General features: G+C 57.1%; 3 protein-coding genes across 7 annotated transcripts; 1 reads left to right on the top strand and 2 right to left on the bottom strand.

The window, feature by feature from the left end:
• Nucleotides 1-13: 13 nt before the first annotated feature.
• Nucleotides 14-6889, bottom strand: LOC103533457 (ectonucleoside triphosphate diphosphohydrolase 8-like). Of its 2 annotated transcripts, none has more exons than XM_030460957.1 (10): nt 6796-6889; nt 5769-5900; nt 5239-5356; nt 4347-4497; nt 3413-3572; nt 2653-2883; nt 2249-2509; nt 1435-1545; nt 1195-1329; nt 14-507 (listed from the first exon to the last, which is right to left on the bottom strand). In XM_030460957.1, the coding sequence occupies exons 2-10, from the start codon at nt 5886-5888 to the stop codon at nt 316-318; spliced, it is 1479 nt and encodes a 492-aa protein (XP_030316817.1). In that variant the 5' UTR covers nt 5889-5900; nt 6796-6889; the 3' UTR covers nt 14-315. The 2 variants fall into 2 exon arrangements, with proteins under 2 accessions (XP_030316817.1, XP_030316816.1); XM_030460956.1 differs by having other exon boundaries at nt 6759-6841.
• A 252-nt stretch (nt 6890-7141) lies between these two features.
• Nucleotides 7142-13057, top strand: LOC103533502 (ectonucleoside triphosphate diphosphohydrolase 8-like). Of its 2 annotated transcripts, none has more exons than XM_030460955.1 (10): nt 7142-7172; nt 8150-8271; nt 8907-9024; nt 9669-9819; nt 10138-10297; nt 10827-11057; nt 11201-11461; nt 11831-11941; nt 12153-12287; nt 12667-13057. In XM_030460955.1, the coding sequence occupies exons 2-10, from the start codon at nt 8152-8154 to the stop codon at nt 12874-12876; spliced, it is 1497 nt and encodes a 498-aa protein (XP_030316815.1). In that variant the 5' UTR covers nt 7142-7172; nt 8150-8151; the 3' UTR covers nt 12877-13057. The 2 variants fall into 2 exon arrangements, with proteins under 2 accessions (XP_030316815.1, XP_030316814.1); XM_030460954.1 differs by lacking the exon at nt 7142-7172 and adding an exon at nt 7821-7903.
• Nucleotides 13058-13139: 82 nt separating this feature from the next.
• On the bottom strand, nt 13140-23954 carry LOC103533501 (ectonucleoside triphosphate diphosphohydrolase 8). 3 transcript variants are annotated; one of them, XM_030460952.1, is made up of 12 exons: nt 23516-23954; nt 22217-22316; nt 21813-22077; nt 21551-21676; nt 20828-20945; nt 20247-20397; nt 19171-19330; nt 18231-18464; nt 16736-17008; nt 16214-16324; nt 15434-15568; nt 13140-14855 (listed from the first exon to the last, which is right to left on the bottom strand). In XM_030460952.1, exons 3-12 carry the CDS (start codon nt 21936-21938, stop codon nt 14670-14672), a joined length of 1620 nt encoding a protein of 539 aa, XP_030316812.1. In that variant the 5' UTR covers nt 21939-22077; nt 22217-22316; nt 23516-23954; the 3' UTR covers nt 13140-14669. The 3 variants fall into 3 exon arrangements, with proteins under 3 accessions (XP_030316812.1, XP_008497584.2, XP_030316813.1); XM_030460953.1 differs by having other exon boundaries at nt 14721-14851; nt 23516-23953; XM_008499362.2 differs by lacking the exon at nt 21551-21676 and having other exon boundaries at nt 23516-23950.
• Nucleotides 23955-24162: the final 208 nt, after the last annotated feature.

The raw sequence follows: 24162 nt of genomic DNA, 5'->3' as shown, positions 1-24162 counted from the left end.
AGTGACCTTCCAGTTTGGAAAACAAAAAGGATTTTATTTCTAGTCTGAATTCATCTGGCTTCATCAAGCCACCACGCCTCAGTCAGGCTTTGTCAGTGAGATTAAAGGTTTTTCTCGAGTCAGGAGTCTTTTCATCTTGCAGGTACTTAGACCTCAAGCCACCTCTGTCATCTTCAGCATCATTACAGGCACGATCCAGTCAGATCTCCTCATGGAGATGAGTATAATGCCCTCGTTCTTCTCCTTTCACCTTCTTTTGCACCTCTTCCCTGCCTGGTTTAGTGGACAGGGTGCCTCTAGTCAGGAAGCTGGTAGCTACTCAGTGTCCCAAAAACACTGGAGCAGAATACCCCCCAGTCCTGCCACCATGGCCAGCACGATGAAGGAGACAGCCCCTGCCCAGAGGCTGGGCTGCTGCACCTTGGCATCTTCCATGGCCTCTGTGGGGATCATGGTGGTGAAGTTCAGCATGAAGCCCAGCGGCCATCCCATGTCTGTGCTTCCTGCCTGAGGTGAGAGAGCAGAGGGAAAGATCCAAAAATGCCTCTCTAGGCACCTGTAGCTTAGGTGCAAGGATTGGCACCTCTCCCAGGAGCTGCCCCAGCTGGGATTTCACTCATGGACCTGGCAGCAGATCCCCAGAGAGCTTTCCTCTCTGTGCCAGGGCTGAAGGGTGGCAGGATCACAGAATTGTCATGGTTGGAAAACACCTCTAAGATCATAGAGTCCAACTGTCAACCCAAAAAAACCCCACCATGCCCACTAAAGCATGTCCTGAAGTGCCACATTTACAGGTTTTTTCAATACTTCCAGGGGTGGTGACTCCACCACCTCCCTGAGCAGCTGGTGACAGCTCTGCTCCAGATGTACTCCTGTGACCTGCCCGTGATTTGGGATCTGAGCTTTCTCCTTTCCCCACGATCCTTCAAATCTGGCCATACTCTGGTTCTAATTAGTCATGGGGCCACCATCACCTCTCTGATGCCAGTTCTGCCCAACAGCAGAGACAGAGGTGGCCAAATCCTGCTCTGCATTTCCCTGAACCCTGCAGAATGATCTTAGGTTTGCATCAGAACCACGCTGGTGTCAGAGGTGGGGACAGGTAAGAAGGAGTGTGCTGGGGACACTGGGATCATTACCTGGGGACACATTTCTGGAGCTGCCTGCCCAAACCCAGTGCCAGGGGTGTTTTACCTGCTGGCTGAAGTGGATGCTGCTCCAGGTCTGCTCAGTGAATTTGTAGCCATCCAGCAGCAAAGTCAAAATGTAAATTGCCACAGAGCAGTAGGTGGGGAGGAACTGCTTGGCCTGTGGGAAGCTCTTCTCCAGCTGTGGGGACATTGGGGACATGGAGAAAGAGATGTTCCCTGGCCTAGGGAACAGCCAGGCAGAGATCTGGGACAGGATAAGCACAGGGCTTCTTGCTGCTCTCACCTCTGCCCAGCTCTTCTTGCAGAAGGTCTGGATAGTGGAGTTGACTTCTTTTAGAGACTGCTGGCTGGTCAGGTTCAGAAAGCTGAAGGTGTAGTAGAACCCAGAGAAGGCCTGGGGATAAGGGGAGATGGTAAAAACTTCATCTCCTTCCTCACCCCAAAAGAAAAATGACCCAAGGCCCTTCTTGCTTAGCAACAGAGTGATTGCCAGGATTCTGGAGCCAGCACCCACCATTTCTGGAGCTGCTCAACAAGTCCTGGGGCTGCTACTCACACTCTGAGCGAGCTCAGACCATTAGGAGAAGATTTTCCCTTTTCCCACAGGGATATCTGGCACACTGCAGGAGGCAGATGCCACCTCCCTGCACAGAGGAGGTTTCCAGATAGGACCAATTCTGGGGTCACCTCCTTCCCCACCAACAGTGGCAGAGGAGAATCCCACCCCCTGCCCTCTCCCTGCCTGCTGGCAGCTTAGTGAGGAACCCCAGGAGCAGAGACCACCCTGCCTCTCCTTACAGATGCTCTGAGGATCCCAGGGTCCCTGCAGTGAGGATGCCACCTCCCCCATCAGCAAACCCGCTGGGGGGGAGCCCTGGGACACAACCCCCACCCCAAGTGCTGGGACAAAATCACTCAGGGGCTGCCTGAACACCGGTGAGCACCCATCACACGACCACGTGTTGGGCACAGCCCAGCTTGCAGGGAGGGCACTCCAGACTTTTCCCCATTTCCCTGGGCTCTCAGACAGCCTCTGCTGCCCCAAAACCCCCCAGCCCTCTCCCACCCCCTCCCCCAGGGAAACCGAGGCTCCTTACAAAGAACTGTCCCCGCAGGGGGGGCTGATAGACCCCGTTGAACCCGCACGTCCTGTTGGCCCCACAGCTGAAGTTGAAGAGTTTCCGGATGGCCGTCTGACATGCCACTGGGTCCCCTGTCCCTGTCACTGTCAGGACCTCTGAGGAGCTGGGGGTGCTGGGTGCACGGACACAGGGGCTGTTGTAGAGCTCTGCTGTGGGGATGTTCTCCTGGTATCCCTCGGGGTAGCAGGGGTGGGATACCTGGAGAGACCTGCTGGCCTGGGGAGAGCGGGAACTGTGAGCAGGGCTGGGGCTGGGATGCCAGCCAGACCCTACCCCACAGCTCAGCCCTGCTTTTGGAAGACGTTTTCATGGGAATGGGAAAGGGCTGGGCAGATCCTGGGGAGCAGGGGCTGCAGTACCTGGTGAAGAGCTGCCAGCAGCATCTTCAGGGCCTGGTTCTGCCCATAGCATAAGTAGCTGTGGGTATAGAGGGAGTAGTTGGTGCCGTAAAGCCTGAAGAACATGGAAGTGTTCTCATCCTCAATGGGCACTCCAGGCTGGAAGGTGATTTGTGTTGAGGCACCTCCAAGGTCCAGAGCTCCAAAAACCTCCGTGTCCCGTGGATGTTCCCATTTCTCTGCAAAGGAAAACTGGACCCATAACACAGCAAGTGTTAGGCTGACCCGGAGGGACTCACAGCCCCTGGCCCTTCCCTCAAGCTTTTGGGGACTCAGAAGCCCCTGAGGGACCTTCCATGTCCTGGCTCTCTTTCAGTTCTCCTCGCCCATCTCCTCCTCGCTCCACACAGACCTCCATGAGCTCCTGGGCTCTGTCCCTTGGCTGCTGCACAGCAGCTTTGATCCAGGGACTTTGAGGAGGGGAAGAGTAACACATTCATCCAGGGTCCAACACTGCTGCATCCCAGGGATACCCAAAATTGACCCTTTTGTAAATGGAGAGCACAAAGAAATGCTGAGAGGGACACAAAGACCCTGGAGCATCCTAATGGCATCAGTGGCACTGAATGAGCAGTTCCCCCAAAGGGGCTGCATTGAGTTGGGGGACTGCTGCCCTAAAACTCTTCTTTTTCTCTCTTCTGGGAACCAAGAAACCTGAGTGCAGCACAGACAGGGACAGAGAGGCTGCTTATTCCCCTTGGCTCTCCCCCCAAGCCCGCACCTTCACGAGGGTCTCCAGCAGGTAGTTGACTGTGATCCAACCCAAGGAGCCCTCCTCATTCCCCGTCAGGATCCGAGCTCCACGGAACTCCACGGGGTACTCCCCAATCACCTTGGCGACCTCAGCCAGGACCCGCTGGGCCTTGGTGCTGTTCTGCTCCCTGCCCAGGGAGGAAAAAAAAACCCCACAGGCTGGAGGAGGCACAGGCTGGGAGCTTTCAGCACAGGGCTGACAGCAGGAGCTGCGTCTGCTGCAGAGCCCCGTGACACACATGTCCCTTGCCCACTGTGCCCCCCATGGCCCCATCACCCCAACTCCCCCTTATCACCAAACCCCAAGCCCCCATGTCCCCAGCCCCAATGTCCCCATGTTCCCAGCCTTTTGTGCCCATGTCCCCATGTCCTCAGCCCCATGTTCCCATGTCCTCAGTCCCCATGTCCTCATCTCCTTTCTCCATGTCCCCATGTCCTCAGCCCCATGTCCTCAGTCCCCATGTCCCCATATCCTTTCTCCATGTCCCCATGCCCTCAGCCCCCATGTCCCCAGCTCTAGTGAAATGAGGCAATCAGGTGTTGCTAATTACGAGGTGGGAGGCCTGAGCTTGTGTTAAGCCCACCTGTGCCCAATTAGGGCTGAGCCCAGCTGCCCATGAGCAGGACTGGGTGACCAATAAAAGGTAATCTGAGCAATGCCAAGGTTGTGAGTTTGAGCATGCATTCAGAAGCTCACCTTTTTTTTGGTCGCCCAATCCTGCTCATGGGCAGCTGGGCTCAGCCCTAATTGGGCACAGGTGGGCTTAACACAAGCTCACGCCTCCCACCTCATAATTAGCAACACCTGATTGCCTCATTTCACTACACCCAGCCCCATGTCCCAGCCCATCAGGAAGGTGGGGAAGGAGCTGCAGGTGCTCAGCTCCGGGCAGTGCTGGTACCTCAGCAGCCTCATCCCTGCTGTGGCCCCCAGGAGGGTTGGGGTCTCCCGCTGCTGCTCGGATGGGACAATCTCCATGGCTTTGTCCAGGCAGGGCCTCAGGCTGGCTCCAGCCCCAGCGGGGTCCTCTGCATAGCTGGAGATGCCAGGGCCTGCAAGAGGGCACCTTGTGATGGAGCAAGCTCAGTGCCAGCCAGGAGGGATGGGGCTGTCTCCTGGTGACCAGCTGGTCCCTCAGGTCTCAGATGGCAGGCAGAGCAATTTCCTCATCCCCTGGGGAAGGGGCAGGCTCTCCTTTCTCCTGCAGGCAGGGTGAGCACAGCCAGAAGTGCTCTCTGCACAGCTTTTGAAGTTTGAGTTCCTATTTTTATAGGTTGGCACCAGATCTGAGGACCCAGCAGTGCTGTGGTGAGCTGGGACAGGCTCTGGGTTGGTAATGTCACTATTTACCTTCCTCCAAGCATTGCACAGCATTATTAGGCCATGCACCCTCTGGTTACCCTTTGCCCTCTGCCAGGACTCTGCAGTTCACCAGGAGTTGCCACATCGCAGTAGCACAGCCTGGATTTGAGGTCGAGGAGAGGTCTGAGCCTTCTCCCCTCTGCCCAGGCACCTCTGTCCCAGCCTGGTGGCTTTTGCCAGCCCATGGACCATTACACTGACCCTACCCCACCTCGCTAGCCTGGGCTCTTCCTCCAGAGAGCAGCCCTGGTGCCAAAGACTGACAGCTCCTTTGCAATAGGAATAAACACCCCCTGTGCACCTATAAATGCCCAATAAGTAAATGTCCTTTGGGGCATTTACCCCATCTGGCACGGACCTGCCATGGCAAGTTGGACCCCAGCAGAGCAGGGGCTTGGGAGAGAGGCAGGGAGACATCCCAGGACACTCACCAGACACAGTGCAGGTCCCCACCTGGGAGATGATGCCGGTGTCGTTCTGCTTGTCCCCGGGCCACTGGTACACGTAGAGAGCTGTGTGTGTGGAGCCAGCATCAAACACCAGTCCATACTGGGAGAGACAGAGGGGACACGGGGTGCTGGTGGGTGCAGAGCTCCTGGAGAGTCAGCAGAGCTCTTGGGCAGCTTGGTGGGCAAGAGGAACAGGAGTGGCCAAACCAAGGATTGTCACCAGAGCAGGGAGAGCCCTGTGGCACCGCTGTCACCATTTGTGTTGGGGACAAGGCTCCATCCCAAGCCCTTTGAGCTGGCAGTGCTCTGTGGTGAAAAGGCTCTATGTACTGTAGGGCCAGCCACAGTGACCAAACTCTGCCAGGCCACCTGGCATGCCAGCCTGTCCCCATCTTAGTGACAAACAGCACAGCCTGCCCGAAACCTGGGGTAAATCCTATATCAAGGTAAATCCTATACCAAGGGGCAGGCAGCACCTTTGTGGGCAGCTGCTCTCCTCCTGGGGACCCTACCTTGGTGCTGGGTGGCAGGAGCACATCCCTCACATTGACGACGGTCAGAATGAGAGCAATGAGGCTGAAGACACAGGTAGCTGCCTGCAGACCTGTCACAGCCTTGCCTTTGTAGTCCATTCCTCCTCCCACCTGCAAGAACAGCCCCAAACCCCCAGCTCACACCCCAGCATTTGGAAGGCAGGTTCTGAAATGCAGATCATACCCTGCACCCTCATGCATCCCATGAGACCACTGCCCAGGTGCCCTTGAGAGGATCCTCACTGCTCCAGGCAAGGGAACACATGGATGATGCTGCATCAGGTAAGCAGCCATACAGGGATGGTGTCCAAGAGGTCTCCAAGCCTCTCCTGCAGTCCCAAGGACAGGCAGAAGGGAATAGGAAGAAAGCTCCAGCTCATCTGGGCACACATGACCCTGAGGCCAAGTCATCGTGCCAAAACTGACAGCAAGGCCAGTGGGGAAAGGAGAAGGTCCTGCACCTCCTGCTCATCCTGCTGGAGCTCAGGTCCCAGCAAAACCCCAAGGCATCAGTAAGAGATTGCAGTGGAGAAACAAAGCCAAAGGGGCTGCTTCCCTGCAACAGCCTCAGCACCTGGCAGCTGACAGGCTCTAAACTGCGGCTCGGGAGAGCGGGAAGCACCGGGTACGTGAAGGATTTGAATGACAAAAGAGCTCTTAAGACGGTAAGGACGAGGTTGGAGCTGCACGCCGGGAGCATCTCTGCCGGGCAGATCGGTTCCGACAGCGCTGGGCTCATCAGTGCTCTCCCTGCCCCCTCTGTGTCCCTTCCCTGCCCCTCGGACCCCCGGGCACCCCCGGGCACCCCCCTGCCGCCCCAGCCCTCTCCCCGCTGCCCCTCCAGCCCTCCCAGAGGGTTTATCTCAACCCCCAGCCCCTCTGCCGGCCGGGCCCTGAGCCCCCCACCCTTCTCCCCCAGCCCTGCTCCATGCAGAGCCTCCCCGAGCCTCTCCCCAGCCCGACGCTCACCGGGCCGCTCCCGGCCGCTGCTCCCGTCAGACCCTACCTGGAGCTCCGCTCCTGGGACAAAGGCTGCCCCGGGCCCGCCCTCCCCTTGGCCCCAGACCAGCGAACCTGCCCAGGACGGCGCGGTGCCGGCGGCAGCGGGGCTGGGGCTGGGGGGCCGGGGTTAAAGGAGCGTCCGGCATTAACCGCTTCGCTGCTGGAGGAGGAGCGGCTCTGCCAGCCAGACCTCCCCCCCACGGGGGTGCTGGGGGTGGATGGGCACTGCCCGGCGTGGAGGGCAGCAGGGGGGCAGCCCCCCAGGAAGCTGACGGCAAGCCCAGCCAGCACTGCTGCCCCGGGATGGAAGGAGAGGCTGAGGTCTGGGACCCCCAGCCGGCCATCCCTGCCCCTCCTCTGCTGCCATAAGCACCCTGCAAGGTAAAGCACGGGCCAAGCCTGTCCCCCCTGCTGTCACCTGGCTGCCACATTGCAGGCAGAGGGGTCCAGAACAGAAAGAGGATGGTCCTGACAGATGGAGACACATCCTCATGGCTGGGGACCCACCTTCAGGCACAGGATCTTGTCCCCACAGCCAAGACAGGGTCCCTTGGTCTGGGACCCGATCTCATAGCCAGAGACCCATCCTCACTCACAGCCAGGGATCCTCCAGTCCCCATGACCTCACAACATGTCCCCACAGCCAGGGACCCATCTGTCCCCATGGTAAGCGACTTGTTCCTACAGGCAGGAACCCATCTCTCCCCATAGCAAGGGACCTGATCCCACAGCCAGGGACCCATTCCCATGGTGAGTGTCCCATCTGTCCCCACGTCCAGGGTCCCACCCGCGGCGTGGTGCAGGCAGGGGTGCAGGCAGAGGGGTGCTGGAAGGGTGCAGACAGAGGGGTGCAGGCAGGTCGGGGTGCTGTCCTGCTGCAGGCAGCGGTCCCCGCCGAGGTTCCCCCCCTCCCCGCCCCACTCCGAGCTCCCGCCCCGGGCAGTCCGGGGACGCAAGCGGACATCCGAGCCCAGCTTAAGGCCGCACTTTCGGTTTGCAGCGCAGGGAAGGGGCGGGCAGGGTTGCCCTGGGGCCGTGCCCGGGGACACCGAGGGAGCAGCGGTGTCTGCTCAGCTCGGGACAACGAGGAAGGAGGGGGGCTGAGGGCACAGGTACGGCCGGCACCGCGGCCACCCCAACACTCCGGTTCCGGGCCCCCTTCTCCGGGCCGGGAGGTGCCGGGGAGCGGGTTCAGCCCCGCTGTGCCCGGGCTGGGCTGTGCTGCCGGCCGAAGGACAGGTTCCGGCTCTCCACACCCGGCTGTCCTGGGAGATCTTTTCGGGGGCTGTGGGGCTCCTCCAGGCTCCGGGGGGAGGGACGGGGGGGGCTGCCCTTGCTAAGCCCGACCCTCCCCACAGCCATGGGCCTGATGGGGGCACTGGTCTGGGGCTCGGCGGCTCTACTGGGGGTGCTGGGGATGGCCGCCTTCCTCCTGGTCCTGACCCCGGCAAAGGATGCCGTGCTTCCTGCAAGGCACAAAGTAAGTGTCCGGGGGGACCTGAGGGAGCCCTGAAATGACCACCGGCTCCTTTCCACACCTCAGCCTTCCATCAGCCTCGCTTTGCTCCTAGCTTGCAAGCCCTCCCCTACCCAATGCAGCGTTTCAGGGCTCTAACCTAGTCAGGGTAGCTCTGGGCAGTTCAACCCCCCCTAAACCCTGGTCCTGGCTCCTTAAGGAAGGGGCAGAGAAGAGCTGACCTCCCCCTGGGGCTGTGCCAGTTTCCACCCCAGACAGTTTCTCTTCTCTGTTTTCAGGAGCAGGCACACGGGGGGTTTACATCTCCCTGCCCTGCTGCTTTCTGCTGGCTTTTGCAAACTGTTTAAAAGTAGTCAGGGTTTGTGAGATTTGCCACTGCTGAAGCTCTGGGAGCAGCCTTGGCATCCTGAGGCCTCTGGGCCGTGCCTGGCTGCTTCCCTGCCATGCAAATCACCCTCTGACCTTCACATCCTCCCTTTCTCAGCTTTAACTCCTTGGAATGGCTCCATCGGGGGGGGAGGGGAGAGAGGTGGGATGTGCAAACTTGTGCTGCTCACATTCACACGTGAAAAGTGAGAGCAGAAGCTTTCAGAAGCATCCATGGCACTTGTCACCCCGTGTCCTCTCTGTCCCCCCAGTATGGACTGGTGTTTGATGCTGGCTCCACACACACAGCTCTCTACGTGTACCGGTGGCCCAGGGACAAGGAGAACGGCACCGGCATCATCTCCCAGGTGGGGACCTGCACTGTGTCTGGTGAGTGTCCTGGGGTCTGTCTGTCCCTCTCACTCAGCCTCCTGGGGAGCTCCCCCAGACTCTCACAGCATGCTCAGTGATCTGAGTCATTCAGCCAGTGCTGCAGGTGGCCCAATGGCAGACCCAAAGGTAATTTTAGGGGGTATAGTTGGCAGTTTAGTGAGCTTTGCTGTAATGGGGATCCAAAAGTGGGTAAGGCCCCCAGATAGCACAATTTCTGCAGCCAGTCCAGTCTTGCAGCCAGTGGTTTTGCATCAACTCCCACCTTGGGATGCAGTTTTTACAGTTTGCTCCTTCTCCCACGCAGCTGCTTCCTTGGCTCTTCTTCCCATACCTCTTCACAGTTGTTTTCATAATATGCAGCTTCATGTTCCCACGGGGCCTCCTAAAAGCTCTGCAGACATCTCTAAACATGGCTGGGGATCTGCTGGATTTTTGTATGCAGTTATTAACTGTAGTTAGGTCTGTAGTTTCCTTTTTGGTATCTCTATGGCACGGCAGAGTTTGGGCTGTGACTGGGACATCTGGGTATTTCTAAAGAGGTCCAGAGGTCTCCGTGGGCGTGGGGAATGGGTGGATTTGCTCCACACTGCCCCGTCCTGGCTGGCACTGAGCTTGCTCCATCACAAGGTGCCCTCTTGCAGGCCCTGGCATCTCCAGCTATGCAGAGGACCCCGCTGGGGCTGGAGCCAGCCTGAGGCCCTGCCTGGACAAGGCCATGGAGATTGTCCCATCCGAGCAGCAGCGGGAGACCCCAACCCTCCTGGGGGCCACAGCAGGGATGAGGCTGCTGAGGTACCAGCACTGCCTGGAGCTGAGCACCTGCAGCTCCTTCCCCACCTTCCTGATGGGCTGGGACATGGGGCTGGGGACAAGGGGATGGGGACATGGTGATATGGGGCTGGAAAAATGGGGGTATGGGGACATGGGGGCTTGGGATTTGGTGATAAGGGGGAGTTGGGGTGATGGGGACATGGGGGGGCACAGTGGGCAGGGGACATGTGTGTCACGAGGCTCTGCAGCAGACGCAGCTCCTGCTGTCAGCCCTGTGCTGAAAGCTCCCAGCCTGTGCCTCCTCCAGCCTGTGGGGTTTTTGTCTCCTTCCCTGGGCAGGGAGCAGAACAGCACCAAGGCCCAGCGGGTCTTGGCTGAGGTCGCCAAGGTGATTGGGGAGTACCCCGTGGAGTTCCGTGGAGCTCGGATCCTGACGGGGAATGAGGAGGGCTCCTTGGGTTGGATCACAGTCAACTACCTGCTGGAGACCCTCGTGAAGGTGCGGGCTGGGGGGAGAGCCAAGGGGAATAAGCAGCCTCTCTGTCCCTGTCTGTGCTGCACTCAGGTTCCTTTGTTCCCAGAAGAGAGAAAAATAAAGAGTTTTAGGGCAGCAGTCCCCCAACTCAATGCAGCCCCTTTGGGGGAACTGCTCATTCAGTGCCACTGATGCCATTAGGATGCTCCAGGGTCTTTGTGTCCCTCTCAGCATTTCGTGGTGCTCTCCATTTACAAAAGGGTCAATTTTGGGTATCCCTGGGATGCAGCAGTGTTGGACCCTGGATGAACGTGTTACTCTTCCCCTCCTCAAAGTCCCTGGATCAAAGCTGCTGTGCAGCAGCCAAGGGACAGAGCCCAGGAGCTCATGGAGGTCTGTGTGGAGCGAGGAGGAGATGGGCGAGGAGAACTGAAAGAGAGCCAGGACATGGAAGGTCCCTCAGGGGCTTCTGAGTCCCCAAAAGCTTGAGGGAAGGGCCAGGGGCTGTGAGTCCCTCCGGGTCAGCCTAACACTTGCTGTGTTATGGGTCCAGTTTTCCTTTGCAGAGAAATGGGAACATCCACGGGACACGGAGGTTTTTGGAGCTCTGGACCTTGGAGGTGCCTCAACACAAATCACCTTCCAGCCTGGAGTGCCCATTGAGGATGAGAACACTTCCATGTTCTTCAGGCTTTACGGCACCAACTACTCCCTCTATACCCACAGCTACTTATGCTATGGGCAGAACCAGGCCCTGAAGATGCTGCTGGCAGCTCTTCACCAGGTACTGCAGCCCCTGCTCCCCAGGATCTGCCCAGCCCTTTCCCATTCCCATGAAAACGTCTTCCAAAAGCAGGGCTGAGCTGTGGGGTAGGGTCTGGCTGGCATCCCAGCCCCAGCCCTGCTCACAGTTCCCGCTCTCCCCAGGCCAGCAGGTCTCTCCAGGTATCCCACCCCTGCTACCCCGAGGGATACCAGGAGAACATCCCCACAGCAGAGCTCTACAACAGCCCCTGTGTCCGTGCACCCAGCACCCCCAGCTCCTCAGAGGTCCTGACAGTGACAGGGACAGGGGACCCAGTGGCATGTCAGACGGCCATCCGGAAACTCTTCAACTTCAGCTGTGGGGCCAACAGGACGTGCGGGTTCAACGGGGTCTATCAGCCCCCCCTGCGGGGACAGTTCTTTGTAAGGAGCCTCAGTTTCCCTGGGGGAGGGGGGTGGGAGAGGGCTGGGGGGTTTTGGGGCAGCAGAGGCTGTCTGAGAGCCCAGGGAAATGGGGAAAAGTCTGAAGAGTGGCCTCCCTGCAAGCTGGGCTGTGCCCAACACGTGGCCGTGTGATGGGTGCTCACCGGTGTTCAGGCAGCCCCTGAGTGATTTTGTCCCAGCACTTGGGGTGGGGGTTGTGTCCCAGGGCTCCCCCCCAGTGGGTTTGCTGATGGGGGAGGTGGCATCCTCACTGCAGGGACCCTGGGATCCTCAGAGCATCTGTAAGGAGAGGCAGGGTGGTCTCTGCTCCTGGGGTTCCTCACTAACCTTGGTTTTCATCACCCACAGGCCTTTTCAGGGCTTTATTACAACTTTCACTTTCTGAACCTGACCAGCAGGCAGCCCCTGGGCTTGGTCAATGCCACCATCTGGCACTTGTGCAACAGCAGCTGGAAGGAGGTGAGATCCTGCCCAGGAGATGCCCACGTTTCCCCTGGCTGTCAGGAGCACAAAATCTCTGGACAGGGAGAGATGGGAGAGCAACCTGCAGGCTCCCTTGTCCTCCTTCTGCCCCAGGCCCAGACATTCCTGGGTCTTTGCTCCATGGGGTTGGATGGAAAGGGTGGATGGGACCCCCCTGGAACCACCCCCTGCTCCTCCTCCTCTGCAGGTGCAGAAGAATTTCCCCACCCTAAACAGGACGCAGCTCCGTGATGCCTGTGCTGTCAGCTCCTACATCCTCACCCTTCTGCAAGGCTACAAATTCAACAACGTGACATGGCCTCACATCCACTTTGTCCAGCAGGTAGGGAGGTGCCTGGCAGCCCCCAACTTCCAGGCTTTGTGTCACAAAATGGCTCACAGCCACCTTGCCCCTTCCCCGGGTAGGGGATCAGGGGACCTTCAAGGTCCCTTCCCACCTGAGGCATTCATCATTCTGTGATGCTCTGATGTTGCCTCTTGGCTCATGCTCTCAGACATCAGGTGGGACATCTGCCCTGGGACAGTTTGTGCTGTCCCCCAGCTTGGCCTCACCACTGGGGCATCTGCAGCCCAAGGTGTGCAGAGATTCAATGGCTTTGGAGCAGGAGCAGGGGGTGGAACAGCAAAGGTCCTCTCTGGCTCTCCAGCTTGCCTGGTGCTTTTCAGCCTTTCGTATCCCTCTGCTTTCTCTCTCTGCACAGGTTGCTGATGTGGATGTGGGCTGGACTCTGGGCTACATGCTCAATCTCACCAACATGATGCCTTCAGAGACTCCCCAGAGGGTCGTGGGGCTCCAGAGGAGCAGCTGGATAGCAGCCACAGTTTTACTGGCCATCATGCTTATCCTCATCTTCTGCCTGCTCACAGTCACATGCTGCCAGAGAAATTCCTTCAGTTACCAGAGCCTTTAGCAGTGCTGCCTCCACAGGCACCCAAAGCCATTTTCTCTGCTTCCACACTTGTGAGAGGAACAGCAGGAATTGTCCCCATGTGTCCAGGAGCTGTGAACTCATCATGTGGGGCACCTGTGTCCTGGCCTGGTGAGCTGGAACCCAGCACAGGCTTTAAAAAACCCTCCTCCCTGGAGCTGTGTGCTGTCTGCTTTTCCTTTCCCCTCCCTGCTGGTTGGAGCTGCTCCAGGAGGGAGGGCAGGGACATGGAGGGCTGGGAGCTCAGCATCCTGACTGCAGTGATGCGGGGCAGCTGGAGGGGGTGGGTCAAGGAAGGGAGCAGGGGAGTGTGGCAGCAGTGGGATCATCATGGGGCTGCTTACAGCCTCCTGCAGATCCCCCATGTGGGGTGGATGTGTCCTTCCCCATCCCAGGGACATCACCCACAGCCAGAGCAGCAGCAACCCTGGGGCAGCTGGGATGGGGATGGGACTTGGGCTCTGCCCAAACCTGGGGATCCTGGGGGGTGGAAAAAAGAGCAGCCCCAGACTCTGCTGTGTCAGGTTCCTCTCTGGTCCAGCTGCATCCCATGCCTGTGCCTCCCTTTCCTGCACACAGGGTGATTTGGAAATGCTGCTGAGACACATCAGGAGCAGTTCCCAGGGCCCCTCTTACATTTTTGGGGAGTCCCATTGCCAGCCAGTGGGTGGATGGGGTGAGACCCCAGCTCCCAGAAGAGAAAGTGCTGTCCTGGTGCCCTGCTGGCTCCTCTTCAAGGTCTGGCTGATGCTCCAAAGTCTCCAGGGGTATCTCCAGTAGCACTGAGTGATGCTGACTCTCCCCTGAGTCATCAGCAGCCCTTACCTGGGACACAGAATCAATAAAATCATAACCATTCAGGAGCCAAGTCAGTGGGGTTTCCTCTTCACTGCCTTTTGCAGTGTTTATTTGGGTGAGGAGTGGTGCTGGGTGCCCCTTCCTGTAGAGACACCAAAGGTCAGCACCTTGTGCTGGTGGCAGGTAACAGAGGATCCATCCCCAGGGCAGGTAACCTGGGCAGAACCAAAGGCAAAGGGCAGAGCTATGGGCAGCACCCAGCTCAGCCACATCACAGGGGCAGGGTAAGACAGTGTCCAGGCCTTCTGCTGGTGGGACAGGGAGGTTTCCAGGAAGAACTCAGGAACACTGAGGCCTTTATCCCAGAAGAAAAGCAAGATTGAGATGAGATGAGATGATGGATCCTCTAGACCATGCTTCTGACTTTAGGTGCTCAATTTGCCTTCTGTCTCAAAGACCATCCAAACAAAGCACAATGATGGTCTCCAAAGCCAATCAGTGCATGTGATGAGATGCAGCTGGGGCACTGCAGAGCCTTGCATGGCAGGGACCTGCCTGGTGACCATGGTCAGACCCAGCATCCCATGAAGCACTCTCAGCAAATGCCTGCAGCTCTGCTCTAGCACTTGGGGAGCTCTTCCATGGCCAGGGTGGTTTTCCATGGCCCCATTTCCCAGCTGGTGGGATCGAGGCACCCATAGTGGTGCCAGGAGGTAGATAAACATGGCTGAGGTTCCTGTGGTGTGTAGGTTTATCCCAGCAGGTCTCCACAAGAGTGGGGATCCTTTGGAAGCCTCCTGTGGTGCCTCTGCATGTGGGGGACAGTCCCTTGGGAGGTCAGCCCATGGCTCTTCAGTGCTGTAGAGGTCAAGGTGCTCAGCATGGCCGAGTCAGTCCCAGTCCTGCTGGCAGAAGCAGAGGGCACCACGGTGCAGCAGCCCTCGACCCCTGGCAGGCTCCAAAGTGCAGCCCAGCTCCTACCTCCCCCACAAGAGCAGAAGTAGGGCAGCAAAGCCCAAGGTGAGGGTGAGGATGATGAAGGCAACAGCTGCAGCCCAGAGGGAAGGAACCTGTGCCTTCCTCCGTGCTGGAGCCTCCTCTGGGATCATGTTGGTGAGGTTCAGCATGTAGCCCAGGGTCCAACCAATGTCTGCACTCCCTGCCTGCCCAAGGAGAGAGAGGACAATGGGTTAGCTTTGCTGGGGCTGGAAAATGCCCAGTGGAAAAGGACCTGGAGGTCTTGGTTGACAGTAGCTGAATGTGCCCAGGTGGCCAAGAAGGCCACCAGCACCTTGGCTTGTGGCCAGCAGGAGCAGGGCAGGGATTGTGGCCCTGTGCTGGGCACTGGGGAGGCTGCACCTCAAATCCTGGGGTCAGTTCTGGGCCCCTCATGACCAGAAGGACATTGAGGGGCTGGAGTGTGTCCAGCTGTGTAGCTGTGGTGCTGGGGGATGTGGTTTAGCACTGGGCTCAGCAGAGTTGGGTCAGTGGTTGGACTTGATGATCTTGGAGATCAATTTTCCCATTTTCTGATTTTTCCAACCAGAACAATTCAGTGCTTCTCTGACCCTATGAAAGCCACCCTGATGGTGCAGGGCCACCTTCTCCTGCCTGGCACAAGGGGTTGCAGCAGCTGACCCCCTCCCCAATGCCATGCAGGGTTTTGGGTCCCCCCACACCCTGTGACCCTTCTCCCCAGTGCTGTCCCTGCTCCTGCCCACAGCCTGGCTTTGCTGCCCACCTTCATCTGAAAGAAGATGTTGTTCCAGCTGCTCTCATTGAACTTGTAGGCACTGAGGAGTGTGAGGATGTAGTTGGCATTGGTGCAGTATTTTGACAGTCGCTGAGGATTCTCATCAGGGTAACTGGAAGACAGCTGGGGTGGGGACAGGGTTGGGTGGGAAAGGAAATTATTTACAAGCAATTCCCATGCAGGGACAATGCCCTGATAGAGGCTGTGTGAGGGGCAGTGGTTCTGCAGCCAGCAGAATGCAGAAAAAGCCTCCTGAAGCAGGCAGGTATTTGGGACCTGTCCTCAGGGTGACTCCTTTGTGCAGGATTTACTCTCCACATGGCAACAGAGCCCTATGGGAACTCCTCCTGCCCCAGATTCTCCCATAGCAGCCTCCTTGTGTTCTGCCCGTGTGGTCCTAGCAAATCTTCTGACCTTCTCCATCCTCATTTGATCAACTCCAGAGGGGTTCCAGCAGCTGGCTCCCCTCTTGCCCTTCTCCAGTGCTACAGACCCACTTCCACCCCCAGCTCCTGTGCTAGGGGAGGAGATTTGGCTGCCCCCACCTGCCCTGGCTGCCCCTCTCCCAGTAATCAGTGATCAAGGGCAGTCCCCCATGGTGGGTGCAGGATGGTCCTGGCTCCATCACAGAGCCCAGGGACGGCTCTGCTGTGTAGGGCATGGAAAAGCAACAGGGAAGCTGTACCCTGAGAAATCCCCACTCCTCTTCCCCCCCCTCTCCCGCAGGACCCCTTTGCTTGTGAAGCTTCCCCGTGGTGGGGGACGTACATCTTCCCAGCTTCTGGTGCAGAAATCCTTGATGGTCTCCCTGACAGTGGCCAGAGGCTGCCCCTTGGTCAGGTTGAGAAACTTGAAGTTGTAGTAAAAGGCAGAGAAAGCCTGAAAGGCAAAGGGTAGAGATGTCACTGAAACCTCCCCGGGGCAGCTGCCCCCATCTCCCTTGAAGAGGAGATGAGGTTTGTCCCTTTGTCCCTCACCAGCTTTGTCCCACCCTTATCCAGTCCCAGGACATGGCTGTCCCTGCCCCAGCAGCCCAGGGAGCACAGGCAGAGCTTTGCCTGCTGGGGGAGAGGTTTGATTTGACTGGAATTGGATTTTACTGTTTATTAAAACAGCCCAACTGGGAGAGCTGGCCTGAAACCCAGAGGGCAGCGATCCCTGGTGTGCCCTGGGGCAGCTGGAAGCTTCTCTGCAGGGTGAGGACAATGCCATGGGACATGCAGGGACACCACAGCACCCCAGGGGAGCATCCTCTGCCCCGGGGGGGTGGGAGGAGAGGATTTTCCTTACGATGAACTGCCCGGTGAGGGGGGGTTGGGTGACACCATCGAAGGTGCAGTCCTGGATCTGCCCACAGGCTGAGAAGTTGAAAAGCTTCCTGAGGGCTGCCAGGCAGGCACTGGCATTGCCACTGCCCTCCAGGGTGACGTCCCCATCACCGAATGCCAGGCCTGGGTCGCTCTGGTTGGTGCAGGGGCTGGTGCTGAAGGATGACAGGGAGATGGTTTCGTTGAAGTCTTTTGGGTAGCAAGGGTGCTCAACTCGAGAGCTGAAGGCTGCCTCCTGGGAACAGCAAAACGGCACTTTCAGCACCCCCGAAAGCCTTTGGTGGGCACACAGGGTGCAGGGGTCACTCCATGTTCCCTCCAAAGCCACAGGCACCAGCATCTCCTACCTCCTCATCAGAGAAAGACCCTCCTGATGATGCTTAATCCTGGTCAAATACTCACTCTGCTTCGATTTACTCCCTTTCCCACAGTGTCAGACCCAGCACCCAGCTCCAACCTCCTCTCAGGGGGTTGCAGAGAGCTACAAGGTCTCCCCTCAGCCTCCTCTGCTCCAGGATCAACACCCCCAGGGCCCTCAGCTGCTTCTGGGCAGAGCTCTGCTCCAGCCCCTTCGCCAGCTCCATTCCCTTCTCAGGACACTCTCCATCCCCTCAATTTCCTTCTGCTCATGAGGGGCCCAGAAGTGACCCCAGGATTGGAGGTGCAGCCTCCCCAGTGCCCAGCACAGGAGGATGATCCCTGTCCTGGTGCTGCTGGTGACACCAGTGCTGACACAAGCCAGGATGCTGGTGGCCTTGACCACCAGGGCACACACACTGGTTTGTGTTCAGCCACTGCCAGCAAACACCCCCAGGTCCTCTCCCAGGCAGCTTTCCAGCTGCTCTGCCCCATGCCTGGAGTGTTGCCTGGGGTTGTTGAGACCCTTCCCTTCTAACCTTCAAAAAAAATCTGGAAAAACATCTCTGGTTCACTTTTCCAAGTGCATGCAGGAGCTGAGGTTCAAGGGGTGCTATGGGGTTCCTGTGCAACCTCCTCCTTAAAGCAGAACCAACAAGATTGGGTTGCTCTGAGCTTTGTCCCATCAAGTTCTGACTATCCCCAAGCTACTTTACAGCATTTCTGGGTCCTATGCTGATATTTGACCATTCTGATTGGGAAAAACTTTCCCTTTCCATCACGTTGGAAACCTGCATGTTCCAGCTCCTGCCATCACCTCTTGTCCTGTCACTTGTCACAGCCTGGTCCTGCAGTGTCTGACCAGAAGGCCTCTCCAGAGCTGTCCCTTCTGATGCTTCCCATGCTTCTCTCCACCTCTGCCCACCCAATATTCCAAGGAATCTGTGCCTGCTCTCAGGAGGCTGCCAGCCTCAGTAGCTAATGCCTCTCGGGAAGAACATGACTTGTTCTTAATTTCTGCTTTCTGTGGTTGTGGTTTAAGTCTCTGGTTGGTATCACAAGAGCAGAGGCCAATCCCCCCCCCCCAGTTCCCTTCTCACCACAATTAATTCCTTTTCCAGTCTCTTCAGGATCTCATTCTGCCCGTAGCAGAGGTAGCTCTGGGTGTAGATGTTGTAGTTGTACCCATAGAGTGTAAACGTGGAGGTTTCACTCCAGTTCCTCACTGAACCTTCAGGCATAAAGCTGATTTGAGTGGATGCTCCTCCAAGATCCAGTGCTCCCAAAATGTTGGCTGCCTCTGGATGAACCCAGGTGTGTGCTTTGGGGGAGTACTGCCAGGGTGAGACAGGAGAGGAAGAGGAGCAGGACACAGCTGGGGTTACTTGTCCTGAACAAAATCCTCACCCCAGTGACATCAGGAGGGGGTTGTTACTAAGTTAAATGGTTATTTAATCAATTTATTTCTATAATGAGGCCCCACTGCCTGTCCTGGCCACTGTCAGAGCCAGGAAAAACAGACTCAGTGGTCAGGATGGACTTTGAGCTCCCATGGCTCTGAGCCAATGGTCCCAGAGCAAAGCTGGAAGGGACCTGGGCTGGAGGGGAGGGACAGAAATCCTGCCCAGGAGCCTGGGCACTGCTCTGAGCTGTGGCAATGTTGGGACAGAACATGGCAGAGAAGAGCTTTTGGTTTAAGTTCCGTTCAGAGTGACATAAGGGACCAAAAGTGGGGTCTCCCAGTGCCACCCAGGGTGGTGAGACAAACCCAGCAGGAGCCAAGGACCCCACTGGGCTGCATGGCCAATGTCATTGTCCCCAAGAGAGCCTGTGTCCCCATGGTGTGGGGATGTGCCCTCAGCAGGGTCAGTCCTATTCCTGATTTCTCCCTCCCCTCCTCCTGTAGCCAAGCCAGGGGTTAACTGCTGCTTCCTGAGACCATTCCCCAAACCTGCTGACTCTGACATTTCCTCCTGCTGCAGGAAGAGCAGAAATCCTGGATTAGCACCAGCAGAGTGAGTGTTTCCCCCTTTCTCCCACCTTGGTGAAGGAATCCAGCAGGTAGTTGATGGTGATCCAGCCATAAGCCCCTTCCTCCTCTCCTGTGAGGATTCGAGCCCCTTTGAAGGCCACAGGATACTCTTGTATGGTTTTAGCAGCCTCAGCCAGGATTTGGGCTGCAGCTGAGCTGTTCTGTTCCCTGAGTAGGACTCAAAGGTCAGGACACAGCTACAGCAGAACTCCACAAACCCACCAGCAGACACTCTGCTTCTCCCCCAGTTCCCCACACTCTATTTTTCTTTTTTCTTGGCAACAAGCACTTTGTGTGAAATGTTTCTCCCTACCTAACTCAACCAAAGCTGCTTGGAGAGGATAAACCCCACACAGGGCCAACCTTGGCAGGGTAAATCCAGGAGCAATTACAACCTCTGCCCTCCAGCACACTTTGATCCCAGTCCTCCCACCTCTACCTCCTACAAACCCCAGGTCTGAGCATCCTCCACTGACCACTGCCATGGGGTGGGGTGCTGAGCCCCAGGAGAGCTTTTAGGGTTTTCTGGTTTCAGGGTTTCAGGCCACAGAGGGGGAAAAGATGTCTCAGGGCCACTGGCAATGTGTTTGCCCTCTGAAGTGAGTAACCTTCAGGCTATGACCCAACTCCTTCCCTGGTTGCCAGGGCACAAAAATACTGTTAGATATCTGCAATCAGAAAACCAAGAACCATGAAATGAAGGCTGGCATTTGAAGATATTAGGGGTTGGTGAAAGGTAAGGGCAGGTCCTGTAGCACCCTTTTGCCTCCTACTTGTGCCCTGCAGCTCCCCCAGCAGCACCCATCCACCTGGGCAGATGGCACATCCCCTGGTGGCACCTCAACTCCCCTGTCATTAAGGGATCATGAAGAGCAAAGAAAGAGCTCTTGGAAGCAGGCAGGAAGCACCTTCCTGGGATGTGGGGTCCCAGGATGCCACCAGCCACCTCAGAGCAGCCCCAGTGCCTGTCACTCAGGCCACCCATCTGTCCCCACTCGTGCAGGATGAGAGCTGGGAGCTCCTGGTGCAGCACAGTGTGTCCTGGTAGTGGCTCCTCCATCACCCCCATGCCCTGCAGAGGTACCTCAGCAGCCTCATGCCTGCTGTTGCTCCGAGATATACTGGGACATCCCTCTGTTTCCCAGCAGGAATGACCTTCAGGGCTTTTTCCAGGCACGCTCGTAGGGAATCTCCAGCTTTGGGGGGATCCTTGGCATAGCTTGATATGCCTTGACCTGGAAAAGAGTCAGGTTGGTTCAGACTGATGGGAATGGCTGGGGACAGGGACATGGGAGCAAGAGGGGCAGCGAGGTCACCAACTCTTAGCCACAGAGGGCTTTGCCAGGGTCTCCCAAACCTCTGACTGACCCATGCTTATGTTCCTATGGTTTCCCCACAGCTCCCACGTTTTCAGCAGGGTCCTCAGATCCCTGGGTGAGAGTTTCCTCAGCCAGGACAGCAGCTTGGGCAGCTTGGCCAAGGTGAAGGAATAAATTATCCAGAGCAACCTCAAGTGTGTGGGCACCACACGGTGCTGAGGAGTCAGGGACCAGCCTGGCTGCAGTGAGAGCTGAGGGACAGGGATGCCCAGCATGGGCAGGGAGGTCAGGCTGTCCCACCTGCCCCAGGAATACCCAGGTCAGCCCTGAGCAGGGGGATACTGACCCTGGACATCACAGGACAAGGTCTGGCTGACCACCCCCGTGTCGTTCTCCTTGTCTGAGTCCCACTCATAGAGGAACAGGGAGGTGTGAGATGAGCCTGCATCAAACACCAGCCCATACTGCAAGGAAAAAACAAAATAAACCAAACCAAGATATCACCAGGCTGGCAGGAGGGGGGAGCAGCCTGCCCAGGCCCCCACCATGGCCCCAAAACCCCTCTCTATAAGGCACAACCTGCACTGTGACAGAGCAGGGAGGTGACACTGTGTGGCCTCAGCACTGGCATTTCCCACAGCACCTCAGGGAGTTTCTCATTCCCTCTCCTGAGGCCTGTGCAGCAATTCCAGCTCACATAAACATTTTACTGGTTGTTTCCTCATGCTTTTAAGATTTTCTTCCTTGGTCACATAACCCTTTGTCTCTCCGCTGGCCCTACCTTGGTGGCAGCAACTCTCCTATTTTCAGTCCTCTCTTTTACAACCCCCATGGCTGTGCCCAACCTGGGCAGGACCCCAGTTCAGGAGCACCCACACCAATGTCTCTGCCCCATAGAGCCCTCCACATCACCCCCAAACCACAGCAACCTTCTTCCAGCAGCCAAGGGTGGGATGCCAGGGTGCAGGGGAGGGATGGGGAAGAGCTGTGATGCTTGTGCTTTCATGAGTGGGTCAGGACAAGGCTGGTGGGAGGTGGCAGGGACAAGAGACAAGTGGAGGTGGATCACCTGGGTGGGCCCTACCCATCTGTCCCAATAATCTCCTTGAAAGACATCAAAGGCAAAGCTGGTGCTGGTTTCAGAGGAGGCTTCCCTCCCTTCTAGGTGGCCAGGCAGCATTTCTTCTGCCTTCATCTTGAGATGCAAAGAAAAAACCCCCTCAGCTACACAAGACAAATCCTACTGACCACCTGCCACCTCCCAGCCCTGCAGATGTCTCTGAAGATCTGTCTAAGGCAGTGGGGCTCAGGAACCCTTTTTTTGGGCTGACCTTGACCGTGGGTGGCAGGGTGACATCGTCAGTCTTCACCAGGCTGAGGACAAGGGCAGTGATGGAAAATACAACCAGCACCCCGATGATGGCAGTGGGGAAGTGCTTCTTGTTGGCAAAGATCATGGTGAAGGCTCCTGAAAACTCAGACCCAGGAGAAAGGTGATGGGACTGGGAACACCATAGGCAGTGAGAGCTGCAGGGACATCAGCTCCAGAAGCTGTCTCCAGGCTGGCACTATCTCCAGTTGTGTAAGTGGGGAGTCCTGGGGGATAAGCAGAGCTTTTATTGGGAAAAACAAGATTAGGTTAAAATAGGGAAGGGCTGGAGGAAAGAGGAGCTGGAGGAAAGAGGAGCAGGTGGGATCATAACTCAGCTCCTGCCCCAACTCCTGCTCAGCTCACCTCTACTGGGAAGGATCAGTTCCAGGAGGAGCCAAAGAAACAAACACTGCTCCAGAGAGAAGAGGACATGGGGAACTGCTCCCAGACTCCAGGTGAGATGCTGTGGAAGGGGATGACAGGTGTATTTTACAAGAGGGAAGAAAAGTCACCCAGCCCTGGGTGCCCAGGTGAGTGTTGTGAATCCTTGCTGTGGCTCCTCTGCTGCTCTCCCCAAACCCACCTTGGGCTTTCCTTTTATGTCCCTCAGGAGTGGGTACTGCTGGGAAATCTCTTCCCCATTATTTTATCTCAGCCTTCATCGGACTGAAGAAAAAAAAGGTTCCTTGTTTGTCTTACAGGTATATTTCTGGCTCAGCTCACATTTTCCCCACACCTTATTGTCAGCCAATTATTTCCTCCTCATTTGAATGAAATCCCACACAGGAGCCCTGCAGCACATTTCCCTTTTAACCCTTATCTCCCTGATTCTTGGTGCTTTTACACACCCCCTCCCATTCCTGTCCTTTCTTTGCTCACACCAGTATTAATGGTTTGGGTTGGAAGAGACCTTAAAGCTCATCCATTCCCACCCCCTGCCATGGGCAGGGACACCTCCCACAGCCCAGGGTGCTCAGAGGTCCCACTGGCTGTGCACTGAAATGTCACCCTGTGAAATGGGGGGTGCAGCAGCCTCAGCACCCATCTCCCTGCAGCTGGCTCTGAGCTCCCAGTCCACTCCCTTTTCCCATGGAAATCTCCTTTGTCCTGGCTCCTGTGCTGGTGGGGGGGTTGGTGGGTGGATGGGTGCCACCTCTCCTGGATTCCCACCTCCACACAACACAGAATCTTTGGACTCACATGGTTTTGCTGGAAGGAGGTGGATAAGGAGCTGCTGCCTCCCCAGGCCTGGAAATCCCCTCTGAGGGCAGGGATGGGGGAACCAGGGCAGGAACTTTGCTGGCAGAGGGAATTCTGTCTAGAAATAGCTCAGCTAAGAGCTCTAATCCAATAGAAGGGAACACCTCAGATTTGACACCAGATATTCCCCAGCCAAAGCTCTGGTAAGGGCTTCATAATTCTGTTGCCAAAGTTTTCCCTGCAAAAACTCTGGGGCAAGAGGAAGGGAGGGTGGGGAGGGGGCTTGGCAAGGCAAGGGGAGGCAGAGGCTGGGAGCCCCAGCAGGACCAGTGAAAGGTTCACTGAAGAACATCTCCCAGTCCTGCACCATGGCCCCAGCACGGGGCATCACACACAGAGCCCCTCCTGGGCTCCTACAGAGGCCCCTTGATGAGCTCATTAGGTAATTATCTCAGCTCTTACCTCCTCCTGCTGAATGGGTTGAGAATTGGCCCCTTCTCCTTCCTCCTCAGTGCTGCAGGAGGCACAAAGCTGTCTCCCCCATGCCCACAGCTGTCCCATGTGCAGCACCCAGCACCTCTCCTGGGCTCCAGCACAGAGGCAGCAACCCAGCCACAGGCAGTCCAGTCCTCAATTTGCTTCATATAATCCCACCCAAAGAGCTGGGTTTGGGTTTTTTTCCTTCTAAAACACCTGAGCAGGGAGCACCACAGGAGAGGGAAGGGCTGGGGGGTGCCTGGTCCCCAGGGACACCCCTTCTGCCAGGGCTCCCCTTGGGTCTCAGAGCTGCTGAGCCCTGGTCCTGTTTGCCTTCAGGGCTGTGCTCTGGTGAGAGGGATGAGCGCTATTTGCTCAGAACTGAAAAAGTGACCTAAATGTCTCATTCCTCTGACAGCAGGTGGACAAATCTGCTGGGGGGAAGCCCGGCCAGAGTACACACACACACACACACACCCCTGTTTGATCTGCTCTTGACACGTGGCTGTTTTGCCTGTGGCCCTCGAAATGAGTCCATGAGACCCAGGTGAAGCTGCCAGGCACTCCACTGCCTCACCAGGTGACTGGTGTTTGTGAAATGAGATCACCTCCCCTGCAAACACCTTCCCTCT

Source organism: Calypte anna, chromosome 17 (genome assembly GCF_003957555.1).
Source record: "Calypte anna isolate BGI_N300 chromosome 17, bCalAnn1_v1.p, whole genome shotgun sequence".
NCBI classification, from domain to species: domain Eukaryota; kingdom Metazoa; phylum Chordata; class Aves; order Apodiformes; family Trochilidae; genus Calypte; species Calypte anna.
Note: the sequence above shows the minus strand (reverse complement) of the source record. Positions and strands in the feature narration are given on the sequence as shown.